The 20,814-nt window shown below is 35.1% G+C and overlaps 2 protein-coding genes across 2 annotated transcripts; one reads left to right on the forward strand and one right to left on the reverse strand.

Moving 5' to 3' along the window:
• Window positions 1-1,022: 1,022 nt before the first annotated feature.
• LOC133857016 (uncharacterized) lies at window positions 1,023-10,966 on the reverse strand. The gene is made up of 11 exons (XM_062292108.1): window positions 10,604-10,966; window positions 8,866-10,256; window positions 8,281-8,355; window positions 7,892-8,020; window positions 7,206-7,256; window positions 6,536-6,673; window positions 5,048-6,323; window positions 4,779-4,938; window positions 4,551-4,694; window positions 1,998-2,199; window positions 1,023-1,248 (listed from the first exon to the last, which is right to left on the reverse strand). Exons 1-7 carry the CDS (start codon window positions 10,779-10,781, stop codon window positions 5,232-5,234), a joined length of 3,054 nt encoding a protein of 1,017 aa, XP_062148092.1. The 5' UTR covers window positions 10,782-10,966; the 3' UTR covers window positions 1,023-1,248; window positions 1,998-2,199; window positions 4,551-4,694; window positions 4,779-4,938; window positions 5,048-5,231.
• Window positions 10,967-15,284: 4,318 nt separating this feature from the next.
• On the forward strand, window positions 15,285-19,128 carry LOC133858045 (nucleosome assembly protein 1;3). Its single transcript, XM_062293463.1, has 12 exons — window positions 15,285-15,431; window positions 15,539-15,582; window positions 15,818-15,913; window positions 16,808-16,900; window positions 17,267-17,351; window positions 17,441-17,502; window positions 17,590-17,774; window positions 17,888-18,065; window positions 18,155-18,198; window positions 18,335-18,539; window positions 18,644-18,661; window positions 18,824-19,128. Exons 1-12 carry the CDS (start codon window positions 15,386-15,388, stop codon window positions 18,890-18,892), a joined length of 1,125 nt encoding a protein of 374 aa, XP_062149447.1. The 5' UTR covers window positions 15,285-15,385; the 3' UTR covers window positions 18,893-19,128.
• The last annotated feature ends 1,686 nt before the right edge of the window (window positions 19,129-20,814 follow it).

Genomic DNA, 20,814 nt, shown 5'->3' on the forward strand with positions numbered 1-20,814 from the left:
ATACCTAAAATTTAAGAGTAATGTTAGGGACTATATTTTTATCCTCTTTTTATTATTCCAAAATTGATGTAACTCTTAAAATCACCGTTAAATCAAAATCTAACTGTGATATATTACAAATTCAATGATAATTTTAAAAGTCACATCAATTTGAAAGAATATAAAAAGATTATTCCTAGCATTTTTCAAACTTTAAACCTTAATAGATCTTAAAATTTGAGTCTAAAATCCGTTCAAATCGATCTTGATAAAAAAATAAATAAAAAAAATATTATGAATCGATTATAATCGTTCATAACTCTTGATAATTGAGTTCTTGGGTAATATATGAAAAATGAATATGACCATACGCAAACATAACGTTGCTTAGAGCCACCATGTGTCTTAAAATATAAATCAAACAATGTAAAACACAAACATATAAAATATTAAAGTGAATCTAAACTTGTTCCTTAAATCTAATCTAAACTTTTTGCACCAAAGGTTTTTTTTATTATGAGGCAAGAAACACGAAAACCTCTAAAGCAAAGTTATATAGAGATTGGACGTTTCTTTATGGTTCAGCTATTATAAAGTTATACGTTTGAGATCCAACAATTTTTACTATAATTTTTTTTACAAACTTACAAGATAAATATTTTATAAAAGTAAATATCTCTTGAACCATCACATGATGGCTCAATTTCAAATGGTTGAAGTGGTGAATACCGCATGGACCGTCACATTATTTTGTAAACGTGATAAGCGCTGCATAAATTGTTATATCTGTTTATAAAAGACTTATAATAAAAATTAAAATAATATTACTCTTCATACTTATTTTATATCAACTGATTATGTAACGTGTTTTAAATGGTTTTATTTTTACTCCCAACAGCACTCAATTACAAAAGATAAATGTTATTTTATATTCTTCCATCCTTTTTTCATCATTCTCCGTTGACGTAGCATTATAAATTTACCATTGATTTTTTTATTAAGATTAATGGCGTTGCCAATAAAAAATGACAAAGAAGAGAACAAGAAAATAATGCATATCATATCTTACTATAAAATGGGAGTCATTTTGTATGACAACATCACATGAGACCAACTCTCCATGTGTGATGTGTCATTGCTTCATATTGTAGTCAAAATCAATTTCGTACGAGCATTGGTCGGGACACCTAACCTAGCCATTCATGATTCCCATTGATTTCGCTGTCTCATTACTTTTAGATATGGGCCCGTGAACATTAACACAGATTCCTGCGAAAATGGAGGGGTGTTACGTCACTGTGATCACCCTTACAAGCATTAAAAAAATTAAAAATTAAAAATAAAAATAAAAAAGGAAGTAATGATGCTATGTTTGGTGAAATCACGTTGTACAGTCTAGCATATTAGAAATGAGGAGTGATTGGTGCACAACAGGTAGACAACTGTTATATATCAATCATTCATCTTTAGAGGTAATATTATGTTTTTTATTATAAATTCCTTATTGGTAATTCACATGACACTTATCACGTTTACAAATTAACATAACAATCAACACGACACTTATCCCATTAGTTACACTAAAATGTGGAGTGCCACATAACAATCCATATGACATTTTCTTAAAATGTAAATTGATATGTGAGTTTAAAAGGAATTGTGAAAACTGCTATAAACCAAGCTTTTTCCTCAAGTTTCATCTTATATGGTTGATTTCAATAAGTGAATACTAAAGTGAAGCCAAAGTTCAAATTCAGTGTTCTGGGTCATAGTAGATATAGTATAAAGGAAGAAAAGTGATAATAAGCGCAAATGTTTTAACATCATTAAGTTTGACTAGGAGAAGAATTTTTTATTTCTCCATCTCACATTAATGTTTTTTTTTTTTTCAAATTATTGGATCTGTAGGTCCACGTGAAACAAAAAAAAAAATCAAATAGCTTTTGAAGCATTTCAAACAAATTTGAAAATAGTTAAGAACTTTTCAGACGTATCAATCACGAATTTTTTCCTCTCACCTTTATGTTTTGGACAATGATCATAGCTTTCCCCATGATAACAGCACTACGCAAATGCTCGACAAGGTCAGCACCACGAAAGGAATGGCCATCCACTAAGCCCAGATTACGGCCCACATACACCACAGAGAGTCCCACATCGAGCAAACTTCAAACTCAACCTATGCCTTTGTCCAAACCGAAAGCGAGTGCCAAGCGCTCCCTACATAAAATATTCCATAAATATCTATGATATTCGTTTCACATCGCATGAATTGCAAGCACAGAAAAGCCTGACAGATGTATAATTCAACTCACCACTACAGACCACACGCCACAAATCATACTAAATTTGTTTCCCAATTTGAAGGCAACATTAACAGCTTTTTTCCTAGTCTTCATCATATCCTATACTACTTTGATTATTAGCAAGTAACAGTACAGGAATACTTTCATTATTAGCAAGCCACAGTATTGAAATAGAATCCTCTCAATATCAAGTGAAATGAAAAGTTCAGATTTTGTTTTGTTGCTTCTTTAGAGCATTCTCATCCGATTATGTATATCACAATCTAAAATAGTTAATCAAAACTCACTTTATCTAGTTTAGTTAATGGGTTTTAAAAGACACCATACATCCGATAATCTGTTCCTGACTCTATATTATTTCTTTATTCTTTTTTATTACTTTTTTCTTAAAATAATAATTTATAAATTGTTTTATTCAAAAGAAAATCAGACGCATAACCATTTCACAAATCAGAAGGAATCAAACAAATCAAACGCTCTTGCCCATTTCTAAAATCAAGCAAATCACCACTATGGGATGTGCGTCGTTGTCGCGATACACCCCTCGTTCGAAGCTCTGGCCTGAAGGACGTCCTCACGAAAAGAAAAACCCATGTTCATGGGTTAGTAGACTTCGCCCAGAACATCTCGGTGGAACCTCCGCGTAAGTTGGTTGTTCATCTAGACATAAAAATTGAGCTGAAGCAATGGAATCTGTCCTGAATTTGGAAGCATGGTTAGGCATGGTTGTGCTTTGTATAACAGGCCCAAGATCTTGCACATAGAATCCTCTAGCATCTACAATTTTGCCTTGAGTGATTGTGCTATCTATGCTCTTGCCCATTTCGAAAATAAGTAAATCACCTTTCTATACTGTTGCCTATTTCGAAACTATTGATCTTTCCTTTTTCTAATTCTGGCTAGCGTCGACGAAATCAAGCAATCAAGACTTTGCTTTAGCAGAGAGACAACACAGAGAAACAAAAACTTTCACGGAAGCTTCAGGAAACTGGAAAAGAGAAAAGCAAAGAGAGAATGAGAAATAGAAACGAATAAAAAAAGAATAGGTTGTTGCACAGTGTCACGCCCCATGACACTGTAGACAAATGCAACCAAAATCTAATTTGCATTTGGTTCACATAATCCGTTGGAGGGGCATTTTAGTGTTTCCATTAGCTATTTTAGATAAAAGGTGGATATACATTATCTATTGTGAATGTTCTAACGGTGTACATGGTATCACGTTATTTAAAAAATTTAAATGACATCATTCCAAGTGAAATGATGAGAATCGTGATCCAATAGTATAAACTAAAAGACATTGTGATGCGGGACAACAAGCAATTGAGAAGAAAGTTTGAAGAGAGAGAAGAAGACGAGAAGTAAAAGAGGAAATGAAGAAGCATGGGAGAGGGGAGAAATCAGAAGAGGGAAGACAACAAGAGTCGATATTTTCTTTATTTCATCAAAACTAATTATGCTTAACTAGACTAGGGATTAAACCCTAACCCTAACTCTAGTGATACTTGGGCCGACAAGCCATTAAAATAATATAAAGCCCAAAATCTGAAAAATAACACAATCAATCTGAAAAATAAATAACAAAAAAAAAAAAGGTGGAAAATAACAAAAGTACCCATAATAATATCTTTAGCTCTCAATCAGCCAACCGCAAGGTCATGGACTGTGCCATCCTCCGACATCCATGTCCATACACGCGTGGTCAGTGGTCTGTGTCAGGTGTCCCCATCACATTGTCACAAAATAATGCACAGATAATATTAGGGGTTCTGTTATGACCAAACAATCACGGCGAAAATCATGTTCATTGAAAAAATTAAGATAACTATTCTTACCAAAAACTCCTATTAGTATATTGTGCTTTAAAATATGTGTTTAGTCATCAAAGGAGACTGTTTTGAGGAGACTAGACTGGTTGTCCACCTTCAACATCATGGATACTTCACTAACATAGTTGAGCACTACACTCTTACACACCTCATCCCGCAGGACTAATGAGCTACCATTTCAAAATGTACCTTCAGTAAATTTAAGCATTGGATCTTCAATCTAACAACCTAATTCGAAATTTACATTGAACCTATGAAAGAGTCTTTTGTTTATCATAGAATATTCAGCGAAGTAATAAATTGACTGAGATTTTCCATGGATCTAACATACACCTGTAATATTTGGAAGAGCAGCAAAGAGCATTCGAAAAAGCAACCTGAATAGCTGCAAAGGCCTTCCCAATTATTATTTTTTAACCAAAAAAAAAAAAAGAACCTGCAAGGACTAGGCATCTGTAACTTGATCATCAAGATCCCATCGCAAGTTGGCAGACTGAAAACACTTTTTGAGAATTGATCACAAGGGTGACAAAGGTGGATATTTTCCATAAAACCATCACTGCGGTCATCTGCTTTTGCCCTTTAACGGCAGTAATAAAGTTAGAATCAAGATGAAGCCATGACAACAAGCAAGGTTGCAAGTGACAAGAAGATAATCAATTACCAGGGCCTCAACTTTAAGATGATAGTCACATGTGACTGGCTTTTCTATAGAACTGGTTTATAATATCTCAAAGAAGAAAATCAATCTGAAGTCCCTTCAAAGCAAAGATCTCAAGCGATCATAATCAATGAACTTCACAATCACAATGCAGCCATTCCATCTACAGTTGAGATTTCAAAAGAATAAAAAAAGTTCCTTTAGTTAGTTTTTGCCTGTTAACTATCACCAATTAAAGGCAATAAAAACATCAATAGAAATGCAAACTGCACCTGATCAGCGGCTTCTGGAAATAAGCTGAAAAAATACAACATTGTGCTGCTAAAGGACAAAAGAGAAGGCATGAACTATTAGATGTCTTTTCCTCAATGCTGCTGTGTTTTACTCGAACTGATCAGATATAAGAGCCACAGCCCGACCACATTGGGGTTTGGCTACCACTTAGGGTTTTATCCTTTACTGCTTAGTTTTACTACCACCACTAGACAAGAAGTCCAAAATTTTTGAAGCTTTTGCCATATCATTCTGGGAACTTCTTCTTATATTACTAGTACCTTCCTTACCAACATCAAGAGCACTGACAGACTGATTCATTTTCATCTTTGATTCATACTTTGATGCAAAAAGTATCAATGAGAGTGCCTTCTGAGCTGAGTTTGGTGCATCTTCATAATTCACAGATGCTAAGCCACCTGAAGATTGACCGGAAGCAAGTGGAGAAGCTGGCAGCCTCAATGAGATTGCACTTGAGTTTTGAGATTTATCACCTGCAGTTTGTTTCTCTAGAACAGCTCCATGAACACCAATATTGCAACTGGAAGGGAAGCTGACCTTTCTCTTACTACTAGAATGATCTACCGAGGGCTTTCCCAAAGACAAAAAGTTCATTCCCTGTGGTGTAGCTGCAGGTTGAGTTTTCTTTAGCATCTCATTCCAATTTTGAGTTGTCTCTGATGCACTTGGGCTTGTCTGGTTGCCAACTTTGATGCTAACATCATTATTTGGAGATGAGCTAGCTTGTTTCTGCAAATTTAAATTGTCTGCTAAAGTTAATTTGGTACCACTGTACCTGTTTGAATGCAAGCTAGCCACTTTTTTACCAACAGAATCATCCAATGGGGCTTTGCCAAATGAGAGAAAATTTATTCCCTTTGGTACCACACACGGTGAAGTTCTCTTTGGAATCTCATTAGCTTTTTGAAGTGTGTCTGATGTACTTGGGACCGCCTGATTCCCAACTTTGGCTCCCTCACTCCCACTTGGAGAGGACCTCCCTTGTTTAAACATAGTAGAATTGACCACTGCAGATTTCTCAGCAGTGAGGAGGCGGCTAATACCTTTGGGTACAAGTGCAGGTGGTTTCACTAGAGTCTTCACATTCGTGAGAGAATGTGCTCCCACAGAGTTGGACAAGGAATCAACATTCTGCAGGGAGCTACCAGTAACATTCAGTTGCTTCTTAATATTTGTATTACCTGGCAAGGATGGATACTTCAACTCAGGTTTGCAATCATTCGAAGCAGGTGTTGAATCTTCCTTGGTTGGTATCTGAGATGAGAGTAGCTAATGTGAAAAAGCAACTCAACTTCTTGAGCATTAATCCCAAATACTTGGGGAAAATTTACTTATTTATTTTGTTTTCTTGAGGGAGAAAATAGTAGTAAATAAACATGAAAAAACACTTCAATGTGTTCTTGAACAAAAAGGGTACAGTATTTCAAAACATTAAAAGACCCAAAAGGCACAGAGCAAGAAAGTACCTTGTGTGAAAACATACAAGCATCACCTCTGCTGCAGAAACCTTTAACATAATTGTCACAGGGATACTTAGAAAGCTGATGATCAAATGGACAGTCATCCCCTTTCATGCATGAGTGACGTGCATAATGACAGCAGGGCTGCAACAACACACACACACACACACACACACACAGAGAGTCTGTTAGGCCATTCAAGAGATGTTACTGAGGTAGCACAAATTTGCTTTACTACACGTATACGTTGACCATTGAACTAGAATCAGACAACAGATGCTTATCCAATGTAATTAGTAATGGGGAACAAGTTGAGTGAACAACCAATTAAATCCTTTAATCAGACTAAATTCCAGCTACTCAGCCTAAATAGCAACAATAGTTTTATGAAACTATTAACCAGGGTAGAATGCAGCTAGTAGCATCTTAAGAAAGTTTAAGTTTTTTTTTTTTTTTTTTGATAAGTAATAAAGATTTTATAAAAAAAAAACGTAAAGTACCCCTAAGTACACAGGAAGTACCAAAGTGGCCTACAACAAGAAAAGAAAGCCCAACAACCCTCAAAAACCAAAGTCCTCAATCCCAAAACCTTCGGGAGGTCCCAACGCTACCCTACATGCGCATTGCCTCTGCTAAGCCGGGAGGACGCGCTAGAGCATAAGTAAAAAGAATATACCGTGGATTTTGTCAAAGGTACTGCATCATGTGAAAATTGGCACTTGTCACCCTGTGAAACAAGGAGGAAAAATGATTGTATGAGTAGATGACTACACAAAGAAAATCCATAGGTACGTATCCAATAAAAGATAAGAAAGAAAACCCATAGGCAAAAAGATCATCTGAAGCAATACAATAACATCTTTAGAAAATTATGTTACACAAGTTAATTGGAAATTTGGAGGCGAGGGAAGGGTAAGAGGATAAAAAAGGGGTTGATATGCTACATCTAGATGCTCTGGAACAGAAACAATTTGTTGAACTCTTGTCACGAATTATTTTCAATTGATGGTATTATAGGGCACATTCATATGCCCTGCGACAGAGAAATTGATACCATCTTTTGAACTAAATTAGCCCATACAGGAAGACAAAAAAGGGCAGCAAAAGACCTGTTTACTGAAACAGAAGGTTCAATATCAGATTTGAATGACCCGTAAGGGTAACCAGAAATAAATAAATAATCACCATAAAGCCCAGTGTTCAACAACCAGAGAATTATACTTCTCTATGAGTCATATGATATAAACATCAGAATGCACCTTTGCTGCATAGCAAGGGTAATGTGAAACTACAGTCTACAAGCAATTCAATAATCAGTATAAAGATCGAACAAGGTAAATATGATAGGGAATGTTGTAGAACCTGGTGGCACCTTCCCTTGAGATAATGGCGGCAATATGTCACAGTTTTTGGTTTCGATACTGGATACAGTTTCAACCTTTTAACACCAAGCTCTCTGTTCTTTTCTGCTCGTCTCTTTCGTTCTTTTTGCTGCAGAATATGATTGTCCAAAAAAAAAAAAATTGATTAAACACTTCAAAAGAAGATAGAATTACATTCCCTACGGACTTGGTAAATTTGGAATTGAAAAATGTTTAAATTAATCTTTCAGATGACTGTTGAGGAATACCAAGTTGATACAGTATAAAATCTCTTTCAGTGACAATGGACAACAAATAAGCTTCATAAAAGAACACACACATACACCAAATGCATTGAAGCAATAGAAGAAACATAGAGACATAAAATACCTTTTTCTTTGCTTTATTTTCTTTAGAAAGAGGGCCCCGCCTTTTCTTTTTGCAGGAACTAGCATCTTGCTGCAGCTGACAAATATCAAATCAAAAGGGTTACATGAGAACAAACACCATAATTTCAATAACTTCCTAATTTTTTTGAACTCTAAAACATTTCTGGAAAGAGTTATGAAAAAAGAGTGTGCATCACACACGGTCCTCAAAAAACTTCTATAGTTCATTTCCTTCCAAAGGCACACGCAAAGTCACTTGTCTGGGAATTATAATCAATTGATCTAAAACTGAGAATTTGTACTTAAAAGAAAGCAAGACCCCATTCCTTTGCCCACAATGAGATGAATGACAGAGTTCTAAAAATAACCATGACTAACTCCAATTGTACTCTGAACAACTGTTATGAAAATGAATATACCCTGCATGAAGGCAGCATATCGATATAGTATACAGAGACAACTCATAACCAAAACAAAATAGGCAATGCCAACAGATATTGGTTCAAAAAAATATTAAAAAGCTTCCCATGAAGAAGTGTAAAATATTATATGTCAAATAGTAAAAAAATGCAAATCAAAATCATACCTCTTCTGTAGATGTGATTCCATGGGAACCAGTTGTATTTTTTTCTGAGATTTGTCCATGCAAGTCTAGATTATTAGGACAAGCTAGTGGACAACCAGCACCCTCCTTGGTTCCTCCATCTTTTAGCAAAAGGTCTTCCCTATAAGCCTTTTTAGTTTTCATAGATTTTTCATGAACAACAGCTTCAGGTTTAGATGCCATCTTGTTTCTATTACTAATATCTAGTCCAATTTCTCCGCTAGTGTTGGCATTGTCGTGTGCGTCCACTTTCAAAGAAGTGAACTCAAAAACTTTTTTGTTTGCTCCGTTCAGGCCATCATAAAGGAACTCTTTTTTATCAATTATATCTAGAGATACTTGCACCTCATCTACATTCTTCTCCTCTGACACCATAGGATCTTCTAAAGGCGTATCCAATGACATGTCATAAGTTCCATAGTCACCAGAAATTTCACCTTCCTCAATGTCTCCACCTTCAGCCATGTGACTGGGAGAATCCAATGAGTCACTATTACCACCTGATTTCTCCAATTCCCTCTTGGTTGAATTAGTCTTCGGCAACAAACTTTCCTCTTCCATATTCTCCCTTGATTTTGGAGGTTCCCCGATGATATCTTTATCTAACGATACACTGGAGGCTTCCGAAATCTTTTGATTCGAGCATTCTCCCTTCTCAGGTTCTGCAGCATTCTCAGCAATAGGAATAAGGAAATCCGTTGCCCGGCCGGAAGCAACCAATTTCTCCACTTCCATGTCCGCCGGCTGCATTTTGTGCTCTCCACACAACGAAGTAGTCTTCAATGACAAGCTGTTGTCTTTGCCATTCCCTCTTGGACCTAGAACTTCACCAATCACATTCTCATCTAATAATACATCAAAAGCTTCAGAATTCTTCTCAGCATTCCCATCTTTCTCCATAACTAGATCTTGACAATCAGCCTGTTCTCCTCGCTTATTCATCACTACAACATCATCTCTCCCGCTCTGGTTCTTGTCCAACGATGTCATTGACAGGTTAATACCATTTTCATGGACATGTTCTTCATTGCCTTTCACAATTTGCTCCAACTCATCCATTAGCATTTTTTCCATACAACACCTTTTATCTTGGAAGCCAATCCCTTCATCACTCTCATCGAACATAACATCCATCGGTTTCAACAAATCCCCACTTTCTTCTATGGCCATTATTCTCTCTATCTCATCTATCACCACATGTTGTGTATCACCGAACCCTCTGTCTTCGGCACCAATGGCTTCAAAACTCACATCAGACACTGTCTCTTTCCGAGTTACCAAATTTTGGCGCTCCATTCTATCAGGACCGACCAATTCAACAATCTCACACTCTGCTTTCCCGGTAGCTCGCGCCACTTCATTGCTGCCATGATCTTCAAAGCAAAGAAACAACATCAAAAACAACGAGAACAGCGCGATTAAGACTGAGATTAGCAAAGAAATACTGTTCAAATTCCTACTCTTGATTAGTAATTAGGCACTGTTTGCTAAATTCAAAAAAATTACTCATTAGGTACTGTGTGATTGACATTTGAAAGAACATTGCTTGCTCTCACGAGGAGAAACCAAAGCAAATTCACAATTTTCTAGACCAACCAAACAACGCCTAACAATTCAATTTCTCATAAGCCAAAAAGCATTGCGAAATATAGAGCAAGAAACCCTACGAATTCTGCAAATTACAGTAAATAAAACGGCGACGTATTTCGAATCCTACTACCTGGATTTAGCTCCTGAGGTGCGAATTCAGCAGCGTGAGAGCTGTGCGACTTGTCGTAGCAATGGGATAGGATTCGAACCAGGGTGTAGTAAGTTTCGCTCTTGAGGGGAGACCGACGCCGAGTATAAGAGAAAAGAGTCTCTGAGGGTTTTGGGGTTTCAATCTGTGCTCTCTCCATCGTTACCCAGAAAAGAGAAACTCGACTTCAATATTCTTTCTTATTAGAAGAAGCAACGCTGGGCAAGGCTTCGAGAGTCTTTCACCGGAACGTTAACCGCCTTGTAAAGCGGCTGAGGCGTTTCGTTGGGAAGGTTGGAGCGGAGTTTCGAGAGATGTCCGAAACGGTGCTGTTTCTACCAGTTTTGTTTCCTGCTTTTTCTGAAACGCTGTCGTTTACTATCACCGCGAAAAGTCGATGCGCTAACAATCCGCGCGGGTTTGGAAATATATCATCTTCATTTCAAATGTATAGATAATATTTACTTGATGGTTAAGATTCAAAACTACTTAAGTCAATATTGTTACATCTTGTATTCTAAGAGTACCTCAATCAGTTGGGGATCACATTTATGAAGTAGAAGTCACTAATTTTTTTTTTTCTCTCTTATTGCGTGGACATGTAAAAAAAAAATTATAACATCTTTTAAAAATTTAAAATAATATAACACATTAATTTTAAATCATAATTATTAAGATATATGTTAGATGTATAACAATTACACAACAATGCTAATGTGTCCAACATTTTTATTTTTTTTATATAAAAAAAAATGATATTTACACTTCTTGTGCACAACAACTACACTCACACAATACACATTGGGCCCCAATGTGTCTCGCGTGAATGTAGTTGTTGTGAGGGTGATGTGTAAGTGTCATTTCTTAAAAAAAAAATGCTAGACATATCAACATCGTTGTGCAATTGTTATGTAAGAGTTGTGCAAATGACATATCTCAATTATTAAATAAATATTATGCATTTTAAATAAAATTGAGATAATCCTTTGGCCAGTTTGAGAACAATTTTGAAAATATTTTAAAAAATAAATAAAACTAAATATAATAATTATATTTAACATTCATCCAACAAAATTAATGTGATACTCACAACTAATTATTATTTTTTATTTAACAATGATTGATCTAATAATTAGTTGAGAGTGTCATATAAACATTGTTGGATGAATGTTAAATAAAATTATAATATATAACAGTACTAGTTAACAATTACTTCTCCGATTTATATTGCATGCAAACCTTTTTTAAACCAAAACTAAAAAAATACTTTTCAAAACATTATATAGTTTTTGTCTACATCTAGTAGAGTAATGCTACATATCACCATTGTGTCTCTTTTTTATCTTCCTAAAAAATTAATATGACTCTTAAAATCACCATTGAATGTATGATAAACTATTGAATTTTAATCTAACGGTAATTTTAAGAGCCATATCAATTTTAGAGGGATAAAATAAAGACACAATAATAATATGTAGCATTACTCCACGTAGTTACTGATCCCGTGTAATTTATCTATAATTGATCAATAATTTAAATAAATAAACGGTAAAAGAAATTTGTTTGTCTCGTGGATTCAGTTGACTTGCATTTCTGTTAAAAATTTGAAATTAACAGAAATTCGTAGCTATTTGCACGTACATAAAACATGTGTAATTTACCAAAATTGGTCCATATGTAAATTTGTGTCGAACTATCTAAACTACCGAAAAAAAAAAAAAAAAAAAAAAAAAAAAAAAGGTCAATAAGAAGCATTCCAAACAGGAAAAAACAAAAACAAATGCCCCGTTTGAAATTCTCTTTCTTCTCCCCTACCCTTTGAATTTTTTTTTAATGAATGAAAAATAAGATTGATGTGATATAAAGTTGAAATAATTTATATAGAAAAGTGAGAAAAATTTGTATTGTAGAATTTGTAGTGAGTTTTTTATTTAAAAAGTAATAAAAAAGTGTTGATGTGATATAAAAAGTAAAAAAATAATAATAATAATAATAAAAAAAAAATTAACAAAGTTTTGAAATTGATTTTTTTTAGAGAAGTGAAAAGAAGGAGAGGGGAAATGGGATTTCAAACGGGCCAAAATGATTATGATGGTTTAGAGCGCCTTATTAATAAGCAAATATGGGCATTTTTGTCTTTAGAATTTAAAAAATAAAAAGAAAAAAATCCCAAAGCGAAGGAAATATGGATCCCCGACCTCCAAACAAGGGAATCTACATTCCTAGCAAAATGCAATTAGAAGGAAATTCAAATAGCCATGGGCATACAGATTACTTCACTTCAATATAACCAAATGAAGAATCCTACAATATTAACCCCCATCCAAACGACACATAACCAAATTAGAGATTGATCAGTTTAATCTGCCACAAAACATATGCATTTTGATTGAATGAGGTATAACTATGGCACAAATTTTCATTTTTTTTTAAAGGATAGACAAAACCTATAGATTTTGAATATTTGGTTGAAAAATCATAGGCTTCCTTAGCGACGCTTTTTCGGGTAGCATTTTGCCTTTTAACAAAAATAAAAATAAAAATCTTAATAAACAACTCAAAACATCAAAGACTATTTTCACATCACAACAAAAATACAAAAAACCACAACTTTAAAAGTTTTGTCAAACAAACAATTTCAATGGAACTACAAAGTTCATAAACCACGTGGGAGGGGAAAGAGTATATCAATTGATAGAGAGGTTGGTTGAGTGAAAAGTTTGATCATTTGCCTAAATTATGTGTTTAGGTTTATGATTGTGGATTATTGTTTTTAACTATTATTTTGAAGGCTATGCTACACAAATGTAGAAGGTCGTACTATAAGGAGGACACAATATTCATCAATAAGCATATAATATTGAAATAATATATAAATGCATTAAACATGTTAGAATTATTTCCCTCATAATTGGATCGAATTTGATGTTTCTAATGATTAGATTTGTACTCACTCAAACAATCAAACTAATTCAACTACGAAATTTCAAGATTTTATAAGATAGCTTTGTGATTGATTCTTAAAAGTTAAAACCCTAATATTTAGTAGTTTAATCAAATGATTTAAATTTTCTCTATGCATTTACAATCTCAAGAGAATCATCGGAATCATATTATTTTAAGAATGCAATTATAATAAGAGATTTGTAACAAAGAGAGAGAGAAGCTCTCGTTTTCTAGAGAGAAAAATAGTCTACATTTTGAATGCTGCTTCGCTGGTACACGCCTTCCTTCTCTCGGTGGTTTTTACCTCCTAGCCTTTTTAAGGCTATGGAGTGTTTTTAGTCCCTTTCTGGTGAGAACCAATGGAGGTTAGGTCTCTCATAGCCATTAAGGTTGTGGAGTTTTGTTCCCCCGATAGATCCGGTGGTGGCTGATATTCCTTTAGTCCTCTTAGGGCTTTGATGGTTTGTGTTTGTGTTTTCTTGTTTCTTTTTCTTTGCTTTCATTCAGGCAGGAAGATTGTCTTCGAGGCGTCAGGTGGTGGGAAGCTGTTTTGGTTCGTGTCGTCGGCAGGATGCATGGCTGAACTTTCATTTGCTTTCTATTTTTTGAAGCCAGTTTTACGCATTTTCGTCGACTTATGAGAGACACGTGCCCTTTAGTCGTGATCACTGTCGTCCTTTGGTCCTGCTAGTGAAAGCTACGATCGTGTGTATCACCAGTGACCGTCGCGTGGTCATCACGTGCCGGAGAGTCTTCTCTCATTGGGCACGCGTGATGGCCACGTTTCGCTTTTTTTTTTTACCGTGCAAGGTGGCGCCTAAGGATTATGAAGTCCTATTTGCTGCAGGGCGATTCCGGGGACGACGCGTGTTCTACACAGGTCATTTTCCGCGCGAAGACAGTCCTTGCCGTCGGCTTGAGTTGGGTTTTTCTGTTTTGCTATGTTTGTGTATTCTCTTTGTTTCTCCGGTCACAGTCTGCCTGTGTATTGCTCAAATTTTACTGGAATACTTGTTGACTTGTAGCTAGATAGACCCTCTTTTATTTTTAGAGTATGCGTTATTGTAAAGAGTGGCTTAAATGTTGTTCTTGTAAGGCTTGTGTTCTGCTTAGGTAATTGTTTTGTAAGTCAGATCCTTTTGACTTAGAGTGTAGGAGTCTAGTACCTATTTTCTCATGATGTATGCCTTTGAGCTTTTCAGAAAATATATGGTAGCTCATGCTACATGTTTTTTTTTTAAAAAAAAGGAAAAAAAAAATGCAATTATAAAATGACTTTATAAATGTAGAGAATTGTGATTCCTAATTTTCTACATTGCTATTAAACAAAAAATTTCACTAAATTAAATTGGAAGAAATTAATCAAATCGAGCTAAAACATGTGATTTTTACATGTATTATCAACTAAATAAGTTAAATAGGCGTCGGTTTAATAGACCGTATTGAAGCTAAGGAATTTTTCCAAAAACATTTAAAGGAAACTTGGGATTTCCCTTCAACTATCTTGTCCACTTTGAAGTTTCTGGGCTAGCAAACGCAGCCCAATACCTTTTCCTCAATATTAAAAAAATAAAGAAAAATTTAAAATTTAAAATTAAAAGTATACTTGTATTATCTTGTCCACTTCGAAGTTTCTGGGCTTGCAAACGCAGCCCAACACCTTTCCCTCAATATTAAAAAAATAAAGAAAAATTAAAAAATTAAAGCTAAGCGGTGCCCCAGTGATAAAGAGAGCAGGTTTTAAAAAGAGAGGCTAGGGTTTTAGCCTTCCATTGCTTCCGCTTCTTCTTCGTCCCTCGCAGCTCTAATAGCCAAACAATGAGCAACGACAAGGACAACTTCAACATGTCCGATCTCAATGCGGGTAATCTCTACTTCTGTAAAACCTTAATTTCTCTCTTTTTGTCTTTGATTGTTGTACATCTTATATGATAGTATGTTTTTGTTATTTTGGCCATTTTTTGTGCGAAGCTCTCAACGAGGAGGATCGAGCGGGCCTCGTTAATGCTCTCAAGGTTAGTGAACTATTGTATCGATGTCTCTGTTTGTTTGCTGAGAATCCAACGGGAAATGAAGAGGGAGCTTCAATTTGTACTGATTTTTACTTTTTACTTTCTTTTTTTTTAATTAAGCATTTTAGCTGGTGGTTGATTGGACTCTATTGTGCAGGAGTTTGTTCTTTGTTATCTTGTCTTTGCGTTTAGGGTTTGATTTGTTGATGATGTTAGGGTTTCGTGGTGTTGTGTACAGAATAAGATTCAGTCTCTGGCTGGGCAGCACTCCGATTTGCTAGAGAATCTATCTCCGAAAGTCAGGAGACGTGTCGAGGTTCTCAAGGAGATCCAGGCATGTATATGTTCTTCAGTGTTAGATTCTCATTTTCTTTCAAGAATTTATTGTGCATTCAACTTTCTTTGGTGGAAGTGGTTTATTAAACTATGATGTGATATTGTTTATTAAGTTGTGAGTATATTCTTTTAGAAGATGCATGATACGTTGTAGTGTTGTGTGTGAATGCAAATGGACTTGAATTCAATTTACGTTAATTCGAAGTGGTTTTGTGTTAGGGGTAGTTTTAGCAATATTTTGAGTGTGTCTGGAGCATGTAACTCTGTCACATACAAATGGCACTTGCGCGTGATTCACATAAAATGATCTTACTACAAGAACTAACGGGTTATATAATTGCAAAATTATGCAGAATGTCTAGGATCATTGAACTCCATACTAGGATATAAGGCACTGGAAAAATCTAACACCAGCTCAGTTTTTTTTTTTTTCGACATACTCAAATTGAGCAAAGTCCAATTGAGCTTAGTATGTTGGTGAGTCTCTCTATTAAGACCTTGTTGCTCTTTCAGAACATAGCAATGGACAGTTAATACCTCTAAAAGATTCCACCTGCTGCTTTCTACTGACGTGTTGCATTTCCAATTTTCGTACAAACTTTTAGTAGCAGTTAGAGCTTTGGCTCTCTTGGTTCTCTTGTATACTCTTCGTGTGTACGAGGGATTTGCCCTCTTTTTTTATAAAATTCTTATTATTCATAAAAAAAAAAATCATACAAACTTTGATTACTATTGAATCTCAAGTTTTTTCTGATACTGCTCTTATTATTGTTATTTCATGCGTCAGGTAATAAATTACATGCACATGCCTTTTGTCTTATACGTTGTTGTGGTTTTTGCTTTACTTGATCTATTCATATCATAAAATGTAGAGTTTTTTTCTAATTCACAGAGCCAGCATGATGAATTAGAGGCAAAATTTTTTGAGGAGAGAGCTGCTCTTGAAGCCAAATATCAAAAGATGTATCAACCACTGTATACCAAGGTATCATACTGGTCTATATTCTGCACTAAGGAAGAGAGTTGGTTGGGCTCTCTCTCTGTCTCTCACACACGCTTCGTGCTCTTTGTCCTCCATTATTTTTTAGGTCAACATGTTGTGAAAATGAAGAAAGTATTCCTAGGATATTTTTGTGTTGAATTATGTACTTACAATTTATTACTGAGGCCTATAGCTAGGCACCCGTGAGACATGCCCCCATGTTATTGAATCCAGCCATTACTGGTGGCTCTTGCTTGTCTTTTGCCATGCTTAGTCCGTTGGATGCTGACTTCCTTTTAATTACTCTGAAAGTAATTGATAAGTAGTAATCTGTTTAACATATTTGTCAATTTTACTAAACACTTGCAGCGATATGAGATTGTAAATGCTGTTGTTGAAGCTGAAGGGGTTACAGATGTTGCAGCAAAGGAAGAAGATGATAAAGCTTCTGAAGGTGTCTTCTTGATATTAATCCGTGACTGGAGAATTTATTTTTGGTGTGGGATTCATTGTAGCTTGATGTTGAATTATATGTTTATGCAGAGAAAGGAGTTCCTGATTTCTGGCTCACTGCAATGAAAAATAATGAAGTGCTAGCTGAGGAGGTTAGTATGGTGTATAATAATTTGTTGTATTTCATGCTTCTATAAGACTGTATGTCAAATTGTGGTTTCCTTTTTTCATGCAATCAGATAACTGAGCGTGATGAAGGAGCTCTGAAATACCTCAAAGATATTAAGTGGTCTAGGATAGACAATCCGAAGGGGTTCAAGCTTGAGTTCTTCTTTGACACCAATCCTTATTTCAAGAACGCTGTGTTGACAAAGACATATCACATGATTGATGAAGATGAACCTATTTTAGAGAAAGCAATTGGGTAACTTTGGATCCTACCTTGCTATCTCGCTGAAAAGTTTTTCTTACTTGTAGTTAGATTATTGTATAGGCTTGTGTGCAACTATTATTTGATTGATCCTTGGTGCTTTTCAGTACGGAAATTGAATGGCATCAAGGAAAATGCTTGACACAGAAGCTCCTTAAGAAGAAGCCTAAGAAGGGATCAAAGAATGCCAAGCCAATTACTAAAACTGAAAGTTGTGAGAGTTTCTTCAACTTTTTCAGTCCACCTCAAGTACCTGAGGATGATGAAGATATTGAAGAAGATGCTGTATGACCACCATCAACATCTTGAGAAATCATTGATGATAAGTGACTTTTGATTTTGTGATTGACGTTAGTTTTGATATTTTTGGTCAGGCTGAGGAGCTCCAAAATCAAATGGAACAAGATTATGACATTGGGTGAGTATATCTTTTTTTCCATGGCAGAGTTCTTAAATGGAAATGCTGTTCAAGCTTTGTGGCTATAGTGGTGAAGTGAAATGTTGAAGTCACCATATGAAGTAATTCTTGTATTTCTTTCTAATGCTTTGTGTAGGTCAACTATTCGAGACAAGATCATCCCCCATGCTGTGTCATGGTTTACGGGAGAGGCTATTCAGGAAGATGAGTTTGGAGACATAGAGGATGATGATGAAGATGATGATGTTGAAGAGGATGATGATGATGAAGAGGATGATGAAGATGAAGAAGACGATGATGACGATGATGAAGATGAAGATGAAAGCAAGACCAAAAAGAAGGCTAGTGTTCAAGCAATTTGGATTTGACAGATTTTATTTCTAATTTTTGCTTTAAAACTGGTACTGATGATTGTTTGTTAAATTGGTTTGGAATGTTTCTGCAGTCATCAGCTGGACACAAGGTACGGTACCTGTTTTCCCATCCCCTCTACTTTTCCCCTGGGCTTCTGTTACAGAAAAATATAAAACTCATCCCAATTGCTCTTATTCTTCTTTTCTTTTGTTTATTGCATTTAATTTAATCAGAATTTCTTTCTAATCACTTTTGGTGTTACAATTTGTAGAAGAGTGGAAGAACACAAGCTGCGGATGGTCCGCAGGGTGAGCGCCCTCCAGAATGCAAGCAACAGTAGAGTAGAAGAGTTTGTTGTAGCAGATGTTAAGTGCATGAGAGTTGTGATGGGGTCATTGCAATGTTGAACAAAAAGGGGTTTTCTGGCGATTTTGGATGGTTCCTTACTCATATATTTTTTTTCCCTTATGTCAAATGATGAATGATTTTTGGCCTTTTTTCTTTCCCTCCTTTTTGTTCATGTTGGTTTGAAGAGACTGGTTTTATATTAATGAGAGATGTGCTATGATTTGTTGATGCGTCTGAATGTGAATGTTTCCAGAAACTCTTCTAGTATGTCTATGTTTTTGTAGGCCTAGTGTTCTGATTGCTCCCATGTTTCTCTTGAATGGTTCGACCTATTACTGAGCTAGCATTATTTTCAACATTGTGCGACTAATTGTGTGATCGACGACTGTTCTGGATGGTTGGACTAGTCTAGCAAGTCGTTGATGTTGAAATTATATACGGTGTTAATACCGTTTGTCTGTTGGTAATATTCTGTGCCGGTAAAAATCTCCAGATGCGAGTCTAACTATTCTGACTTGGAAAGGCATCAGTATTATTGTCTTGCTATTTTTGTCGGTACATTTTTTCATCCGGTATCCTGGGTCGTTCCCTGAGTTGCTGAGATGCTGCTCGTACAACCCTCCTACAAACCATGACAGTTCATATTTTATATAATAAAAACGAGTGTCAAGAGGTGGTTTTACATTTTGGATAATTGCACCGTTGGTTTGTAGAGTTGGTCATAATTATTTTTTACTCTCTGTGGTTTAAAAAGTTCAGAAAAGTTTTTGTGGTAAACAATAATTATGAATCACTTATTGGACCAATTTTTCATCTACTAGATTAATAGATTCTATTAATCAATCACGTCACACCCAATAAAAAGTCGACACGTGTCTATTACAATAAAATAATAATAATAATAAATATATAAAAATATATATTTTTTTAATTTAAAAATAATAATAAAAAATAAAACAAAGGGGTGGTTGCCGGTGCCAGTCAATGGGGGTGGCCGCGCGCCACACCCAAAGGATTTTAGGGGTGGCCGTGGGTGACTGCCGCCGCCACCCTTTGTATTTTTTTTTTAAAACAAATATTTTTTATTTTTTATTTTTATTTTTATATTTTTTTTATTTTTTTATTGTAATAATCACGTGTTGGCTTCCTACTGGGTGTGACGTGGCTGACTAATGGAATTTGAACTTTTGGATAGAAAATATGTTAAGGGACTGATTTGTAATTATTGTTTGCCCCGAGGATCTCCCGTAAATTTTTTAAACCACAGGGAGTAAAAAATAATTATGGTCAACCTTATGGACCAACAGTGCAATTATCCCTCACATTTTAATACTTAAAAGTGATAAGTATAACGTATATTGTAACGTCATAATGTAAGAACACTCACAATGGTTTATGTAAATCTTAGTGTCAAATAATTAACCAAAATTTACTTTTGTTAAGTTAGCTAATTACCTTTCGAGACTTTACTTCAACAACCTATCTAATCTCCTTCTCTATTTTATTAAAATAATTAATTTTAGAATATTTTATTCATTTGAATTAAAAGCTCATCTCTAAAAAAAACAAAAAACCAAATAAAACTCTTATCTTTAGAAGCATAATCATTGCCCTATTCTCCATTATCACCGAAAAATCATCATAAGAAACTAAATAATGATAATGAATCACAGGATTTAAGAAGCATTGGTCATTTTTTAGGATTGAAGAAATTATGAGCCAAATATCACTCCAAACTGAAAAAACTCTGCAAAATCAAGTTGTATTTTGCTTGATGAAATAAACCAGCAGTATATTGGCTTTATATGCAGGAGATGAACACCACTTTTCTCTATTGTCCTTTTTTTCAAACTTTTTTTTTTCTTTTTCATACTGACATTTTTCTTATAGTCATATTTTACAATGGTCGTTTCG

The sequence above is a fragment of the Alnus glutinosa genome, chromosome 14, assembly GCF_958979055.1.
Source record: "Alnus glutinosa chromosome 14, dhAlnGlut1.1, whole genome shotgun sequence".
Taxonomy (NCBI): Eukaryota; Viridiplantae; Streptophyta; class Magnoliopsida; order Fagales; family Betulaceae; genus Alnus; species Alnus glutinosa.

What these genes read in the sequence shown, in the direction of transcription:
- LOC133858045 (XM_062293463.1), top strand. Translation starts at nt 15,386, where the DNA reads ATGAGCAACGACAAGGACAACTTCAACATGTCCGATCTCAATGCGG. An exon ending in GCCTCGTTAATGCTCTCAAG is followed by an intron (nt 15,583 to 15,817) that starts GTTAGTGAACTA and finishes TGTTGTGTACAG; the next exon opens with AATAAGATTCAGTCTCTGGC. An exon ending in AAGATATTGAAGAAGATGCT is followed by an intron (nt 18,066 to 18,154) that starts GTATGACCACCA and finishes ATTTTTGGTCAG; the next exon opens with GCTGAGGAGCTCCAAAATCA.
- LOC133857016 (XM_062292108.1), bottom strand. Translation starts at nt 10,781, where the DNA reads ATGGAGAGAGCACAGATTGAAACCCCAAAACCCTCAGAGACTCTTTTC. An exon ending in GAATCACATCTACAGAAGAG is followed by an intron (nt 8,356 to 8,865) that starts GTATGATTTTGA and finishes GATATTTGTCAG; the next exon opens with CTGCAGCAAGATGCTAGTTC. An exon ending in TCAAGGGAAGGTGCCACCAG is followed by an intron (nt 7,257 to 7,891) that starts GTTCTACAACAT and finishes CTTGTTTCACAG; the next exon opens with GGTGACAAGTGCCAATTTTC.